Genomic DNA, 7733 nt, shown 5'->3' with positions numbered 1-7733 from the left:
TGAACCATCCTCCATCGGACAGCAACCTCATGGCTTCTCCTGGTGGAAAAACAGCAAACCAGCTCCCACAAGGCCAAAACAACTGTCATTTTAAATTTCACAAATTTCCCTATGCATTATTTAGATTCTGTTAAGAAAATGTCTCCATTATTTATTTTTGTAGTATTTTATACTGCTGATGTATTTAGTGAATTAAAAAAATTACTTGTATATAAAATAGTTTATTTTTGTATTTTAAATTACTTTTGAAATTAAAGGAGACGATGCAAAAGCCACTTCTGTAGCCCATAAGAACATTTTTTGTGTACTTTGATGGCAAAAAAATATAACTTTATTCTCTCTTGGTGCTGCGTCGATATCTTTATTTTCTTTTTCATTGCATTATTCAGTCTGTTCATTTTTTTCTATTTTCTTTTCTATGACATCAGTGCATTTGCTGCTGAACTGCTGAACAGCATCATCACTTCCTGCTAATCAATTTTCAGAATCTGTCATTTTTTCCATCACAGCTTCTTTGTAGTCCAAATTCAGTTTTGCTAAAATTGCAAGTGTCCTATAGGGAACAGTCATGTGGCCCTCGCAGGAAAAAGTTTGGGGACCCCTGGCAAAAAGTATCTTCAGTAAAAATGTGAAGCATCAGATTCAGAGTCTGGTTCTCATTTTCTTCACTGTAGACAAACATCAAACTTCCTACAGAACAACCAGGAAGAGTTTGTGTTCATCTGTGTGTGGAGTAAATGTCTGGAATGGACTGAATGAGTTAAGAAAAAGTACAAATGTAAACCAATTTAAAAAACTCGTTAAAACTGAGCTTATTTCAAAATATGATATATAAGATGATTGTTTAATAGTCTTTAATGTAATTGATGATATAAATAGTATTTAAATAATTGTGCATAATCAAACATCATGTAAAATGGAAACAAGTTGTTTCTTTTTGATGTTCTGAAAGTTAATTGATAAATTGTCAAGCAGGAAAGGGGCAGGACATTATAAGACATTATATCTTCTACCTGCTCCTTTTCGAACAGAAAATATAAAATTTACATGTCACATGGGCAGAATAATTTGTTTTACATTTTATTTCTTATGTTTGTTTTATTCTATTGTGTTTTGTTTGTTTTCTTGGTTGTCTTTTCAGTCTGTTTGAAATAAAATAAATAAATAAATAAACTTAATATCTTTATTTAAAATCAGTTCATACAAAACAAATCAAATGAACCAATACAACCAAAAACAAAAACATATTTTTCAACTTCAACTTTTGATATACAATAACCAAATGTCATATTGGAGCCAATCATATCCACACTAATTTACCTTATATACAAAGTAAAGTTATGATTATGTGAACATTGATTTCAAAACACAGAAAATACATATTATACATCATTTTAATAATGAATTCAAAGTGCCACCTTCATACTAAATGAGCAACAAAAAGTTTAAATGTTTCTGGAAAAAATGAAGTTTAATCCTTCAGTACCTGCAGTTTTATTTGTGAGGTTAAACATGCAGAGCAGCTCATTCATTCATTTGATGAATGAATGAGTTCATTTCAACTGAAAATCACACATTCTCTGTTTTCTCTTCATTTACTCTTCAACATTCATAGTAACTTCAGAAAATGATTCTGTTAGAATGAAGGTTTGGCATCAACTGGACCTGCTGCATTCGGAGGAATCATCCAACCAGGCGAGATTTCAGCTTTAAGATAATCTGAAGGACGACATTAATACACTGATGGATCAATAATCTATAATCAAAATTCATTCATTTCTGCCGTCACTAATGAATGTCTGCAGCATCAGAAACACACGTGTAAAACATGTCCGTTTGTTTTATTGACCTGTTTTTAATAAAATGTTTACCTGCATTTTTGAGGTTTATCTGTTTGAAATTAAATAAAATCTCCATTTAAAAATCAGACTTTCATGTCTGTTTGTCAAAAACCATGTAGAGAATCATATGAACTTCCTTCAAAGGAATTAGTAGTTATTAAAACCAGCTTAAACACAAACATATAAAAATATTTGTACAAAAAAACTCACTAGATATGTTACAACTAATTTGTAAACTTTAATTTTTAACAGCTTTTACTGAATGAACATCAGAACAAGAATGTAAAAATACATAAAAGTTCAGATTTTAAAAAGTCAAACAACTTTTGATGAATTATCAAGATTCAGAAACTTATTATTTTGAGTCTTTTGGGAAAAATGACAGTAAATCTACAACAGCAGCTGGTCTTAGAAAGAAGAACAATGAGTTTATGTAATAAGAATAAATAAATGTATCTGTATAAAAACATAAAGTTTAGTAAATTCATCATAATAAAAACAACATGAACTGATCTGATTATTGAATCCTGTGAGTCTGATGACCTTTACTGACCTTTACTGACCTTTTCTCACCTGTTGGATGATCCTGTAACTAACTGATAACTTCTGGCTCTACTTTCCTCCACTCCAGATATTTATAACCCGTCTACAACTTAACTTTCTCAGAAGCTTTTTAATCATTTTTTAGAACATTTCTTGTTTTATATCAAACATGATCTGTTTCACCATCATTTTTGGATTTAATCTTTCTTTGCGGTGGATTCTTCTGCTTGTTTTCTGGCTTCCTCCTCAAACTTCCTCTTTACTTCCTCCAGTTGTTTCTGATATTTTTCCTCTAGTTCTTTCCTCTCCTTCTCCACTTCTCTCCTCCTCTCCTCATCTTCTCTTCTCTGGTTTTCATATTTCTCTCTCTCTTTCTCATATTTCTCGTGAAGTCTCTTCAGTTCTTCTCGTCTCTCTCCGTCTTCTTGGTGTCGTTTTTCCCACCACTCCTTTCTTTCCGTCTCCCAGGCGTCTCGTTTGTCCTCCATCTTTTTTCTCATCTCTTCCAGTTTTCTGTCGATTGTTTCCTTTTCTTCTGATTCCTGTTTGATCTTTTTCTCTAAATCTTGTCGTTCTTTTTCCCACTGATGTTGTTGTCGTTCTTCCTCCTCTTTTCTTTTCTTCTCTTCCTCTTCTCTTTCTCTCTGCTCTCTCTCTTTCTGCTCTCGCTCCTTCCAGTTGTTTTCTTCCATCTCTTTAAATTGTTCTTCTCTCCGTTTTCTCTCTTTTTCCATCTCTTCTCTCTGTTCTTCCATTTTTCTTCTCAGTGATTCTGTTTCTTCTTCATGTTTCTTCTGTAGTTCCTCCCTCAGTTTCTTCATTTCTCCTTCTTTCTCCTCCAGGATCCTCTTCACCTCCTCCTGCAGCGCCTTGCTGGTGAAGCAGTTTCCTCCATTCTCCTTCACCATGGTGTCAATTTTCCTGATCAACTCTCTGACTTGTATCTGCCTCCATTTTGAATGATTATTGAACACATGGTATCTTCCTCCACAGTCGCTGATCAGCTTCTTACAGGGCTCCTCACAGTCCTTTTCAACATACTCTTCAATGGACTTGTCCTCATACTCCAGGTCGTCTCCTCTGGTAAAAAGAATGATGGTGAAGTTTTCTGAATCTACACCAAAGTTCTTCTTGATGAGTTTTAACGTCTTGTTCTCCTCCTCTGTGAATCTGCCGACCTGCAGCACCAGCAGGAAGACGTGTGGCCCCGGGGCCAGCAGGCTGATGCACTTCAGCAGCTCCTCATCCACCTGGTTGGGGGTGAGCGTGTTGCCAAACAGACCAGGAGTGTCGACCACAACGACAGAACGACCATCCACTTCACCCTTCTCTCTCTGACAGCGTTTAGTTACTGATGTTTGACTTGATCCAAACGCAAAAGCTTTTCTACCCAAAATGGTGTTTCCTGATGAACTCTTCCCAGTTCCAGTTTTTCCAATCAGGACAATCCTGAGACACTCAGGAGAGTTTTTCTTGTCACCTGAAACATTAAAACATTAAATATTCAATGAAGTCTAAAGATGGAAGCAGAAGGCAGGAGTTCAGATTTTGAAAAATGCTGAATACTTACGGGCAATCTTCTCCTTCTTGAGCTCTTCTAGTTCTTGCTGTTGTTGTATGAGTCTGTCCTTCTGGGTATTTGCAAACATTACTGTTGTATAACTTTGTGCTGTATTATTGGATGTACTAATCGACTCCACCGTCTCCATCAGTCCTCTGATCTGCCGTCTGTCTCTGATGTTCAGAACTAAATATCTTCCTCCACAGATCTGGAGGAGATCCTGGATGTCCTTGTTCTCTATAAAGTTACCAACATCAGGATGTTCAGGATCTGTGGTGAAGAGGATGATGGTGAAGTCATTGACTCTGGAGCTGAATGTGTCCTGGATGGTGTGTAACTCTCCCTTGTCTTCATCAGTGAGGGGACCCACAGGTAGGACCAGGATGAAGGCGTGGACACCCTCAGGGTCACAGAGGGAGACACACCTGAAGGATTCCTCCATCACTTCCTGCTGAGCTTTTCCACCCAAGGCAGGCAGCTCCACCAGAGAAACCTGACGTCCAAACGCCTCTCCCTGCCTTCTGACACGCTGTGAAGGAAGATCCTCATGACCTAGAATGGCCTTGGCTGCTGACGCCTTCAGTGGGTCACTGGGACCAAACAGAACCAGGTTCAGAGCAGCAGGTCTTTGTTTAACTGCAACAAAAACAAAAATCATTCCAAATCAATACAGTTGTTGCTAGAAATAGAAAAATGTGAGGGGTCACATCAAAAAGGAGAGCTCTGTTTGATGAGTCCTCCACCCAAACAGGCATTGAACTATCAGCTGTTGAGAAACAGTTGCTTACTAGAAGCATGGACTATTGTGAGGTTTAAATTTTACCCAATTTCTAATGTTTGTTTGTTAGCAAACGTAATGCACCAGTTTTGCTTGAACCGTGAACTAACATCCGATCTGAATGAGGCGGCTGTTAATGTGAATTCAATATTTGGAAACGTGACCAACATGGACTGAACGGTTTCCTTCATTTCCTCCACCACCAACTAAAACTAAAGGCAGACCACAAATCTGAAACGGAGCAGAAAATCAACATCATTGTTCACAACTTCTCCTTCTGTTTGCTGATTGGCCCAATAGAAACTCTACTGGAGACAATCCAAGTCAATGGGAGAAAGTCCAGACTGAGCTAAAAGAGAGATTATTTTCAGCAGAACTTCCCTTGAAGGTAATGGCCAGATTTTAAAACCAGAGTATAACATTCAGTTTAAACTTACGGTCAGGTCGCTGGAATTCAAAACTGCTGCTTCTTCTGATGGGGGGAAAATCTAGGAGAGGAAATTAAATTCAAAAATGTTTTTATGGTTGTTTTTACAAAGACACAACTTGATAGTAATGAAAAATAAGGTCCTCTCTTTCTTTTGCCACCAAAATGTGTGGGATTATTTTAGGTTTTGTTGGCTCTAGTTGCCTTTATTTGAAAAAAGTTCAACAGGAAAGAGGGTAATGAGAGAAGACATGTGGTGAATGTCACCAGGCTGGGAATCGAACCTGTGACCACTACTATGCAGACTAAGGCTTTCATGTGTGGGTCATGCTTTGCACATGCGCCACCACAGAACCCCAGTAAAATGTGTTTTTAAATCTGTTCTTAAAGTATAAAGGTTAAAATGAGATTCAGACATTAATAATAGATTAATACACACATTAAAAACGAGTTCAAAACAACCCTGGAAAGAAAATGTGGCCATTTTCAAACAGACTATTAATTAATTTGAGTTTGTTATCACATTTAATCATAAACCTACAAGTCAAAAAGATCCTGATAAACATTACAGTAACATTTCCCTAATGAAGTCTCAGTTTATTCATTTTACTCACCAGCAGCCATTATGTCCTTTACTCAGCAACTGGACAGAAGAGTAAGAGGTTAGTCATTGTTGTTCTCCACAGGGTCACATAATCAATAGGGAAGAGTTATTTAAACTTATTTATGTAAACAGTTTCCTACATTTCAAACTAAACATTTTTAAATATCTCTGAATCACAACATTCGATTTTTATCATTTACAGTTTTCTCAGTTTTTGAAACTGTGAAACATGCACATTATTCCATGTTGTAATATGTTTTGTAATTATGGTGCATATGTTTAAATAAATGCATTTGAGAAAATCATTGCCTCTTTATTAAATGTTTATTTTTCAAAGAATTTTTAAAAGTTCAAACAATAAAATACCTATTTAATATTAATTACAAATAACTCTGAAGAAGTTAAAGAAGTACTCTGAGGGAGTTAATATTAAGATCTAACACTGAATTAGTGTTAGTAAGTGTTAAATGATTAACTCCAGCAGATTTGATATCTGACACTTTATTAGAGTTAAGGTACCAACTCTCCAAAAAGAGTTAAATTAACACTTTCTGCTGTGGAGCCATATAGACACTTTAAAAGTGTTGAAATCAAATCTGACAGAGTTAATCTGGGCCTCCTGGATTTGCTGTGTACAAGAGTTTTCTATGCAACCATAACGTGCAAACTTAACATTAGGTGGTGATATATGCATCATACCAGATTTAATTACTTACTTAAAATCATTTTACAGTGAAATACTCTTAACTATCATACTGTTGGTAGAAAAGTTGAGGAAAACGGCCTGTGACTGCAAACCACAGAGAACATATTGATGTATTGAGATGATAGTTTTTATCATTTTTAATGCAAAAAAAAAAACTCAAACATGCCATGAAATCATCTAACAAACCACTAAACAGAACCTGAATCACAAGATAATGAGGAAACAAACCAGCACAAAATAACACGTCACTGCAATATTTACACCCAGAGTTCAACCACTAGAGGGCAGCAGCGGCTAAATGATCCCACTTCCTGCTTTAGAAAATGTTCACTCGAAGCAGGTGTTATGTTAGTGAGAGGAAACTGAACAAATTCTTGTTATTCTGATCTTAAATCATTTGCAAATGGAAAAACTAAAAATTATTTATTGAATTTTATTAATAATTTACTCCAAAAAGCTCCAGGAAACATGAATGTTTCTGTACTTCCTGGTCTGACAGCAGCGTTGTTGTTGGGTAAAATATGATTATTAAACAGAACTATATTTAGGTGTACAGTTATCTGTATTGTCTGCTGTATGAACATCTACCAAAAGGCTCAAACAAAGTAACGGGTCGGTGTTCAGAATGAGTGGAGCCGATTCAAAATGGAGGCAGGCTGAGTGACAGAGTCTAAAATGTCTGGATTCCTTCCTGCTGCTTCACCAGCCTGATCCAATCTGAGTGAAAACCTGATGATTCTGTTTCTGAATGATTCAAAAGCAGCAAACATGATCAGACTCCTGCTGCAGTCAGACCAGCTGACAGTCGGCTCACCTTCAGTCTGTTGGTGTCGATCCGTCTGAAGGCTCAGGAGGAGATTCTGCAGATCCACCAGAGAAAACCTGCTGGAGAGTCCAGGAGTTACACTGGTTAATCCAGGAGTTACACTGGTTTAATCCAGGAGTTAAAGTGGTTTAATCCAGGACTTAAACTGGGTTTAGTCTCTGGATTCAGCTGCTATGTCACCAAGTTACAACTGAAAGCGAAAGTGAGAACTCAGAACCTGCTCTTCCTGTTTTACTGCTGATACAAACCAACTTCTTCAGTTGATCCCAACATGTTTCCATGCAGGCATCAGATTAAAACTCTCTTCAATGAACTATTAAATATGTTTCAATATAAACTGTTTTGGTGATCATAGTTTATAAAAGCTGATTTATTTTCTCCTTATAATCCAATCTTTTGTTCCAGTTTTATTTTTATGGATAATCAGCATCATTCATTTCTTTTTCC

The 7733-nt window shown here is 36.4% G+C and overlaps 1 protein-coding gene across 2 annotated transcripts; it reads right to left on the bottom strand.

Annotated features, from left to right (window-relative positions):
- Positions 1-1538: 1538 nt before the first annotated feature.
- LOC103132138 (GTPase IMAP family member 8-like) lies at positions 1539-7422 on the bottom strand. 2 transcript variants are annotated; one of them, XM_007543890.2, is made up of 5 exons: positions 7275-7422; positions 5765-5793; positions 5161-5211; positions 3955-4581; positions 1539-3864 (listed from the first exon to the last, which is right to left on the bottom strand). In XM_007543890.2, exons 2-5 carry the CDS (start codon positions 5772-5774, stop codon positions 2582-2584), a joined length of 1971 nt encoding a protein of 656 aa, XP_007543952.1. In that variant the 5' UTR covers positions 5775-5793; positions 7275-7422; the 3' UTR covers positions 1539-2581. The 2 variants fall into 2 exon arrangements, with proteins under 2 accessions (XP_007543952.1, XP_016522659.1); XM_016667173.1 differs by lacking the exon at positions 7275-7422 and having other exon boundaries at positions 5765-5802.
- Positions 7423-7733: the final 311 nt, after the last annotated feature.

The sequence above is a fragment of the Poecilia formosa genome, unplaced genomic scaffold, assembly GCF_000485575.1.
Source record: "Poecilia formosa unplaced genomic scaffold, Poecilia_formosa-5.1.2 Scaffold933, whole genome shotgun sequence".
Classification (NCBI taxonomy): Eukaryota; Metazoa; Chordata; class Actinopteri; order Cyprinodontiformes; family Poeciliidae; genus Poecilia; species Poecilia formosa.
The sequence above is the reverse complement of the archived record's forward strand: the minus strand, read 5'-3'. Positions and strand labels throughout refer to the sequence as shown.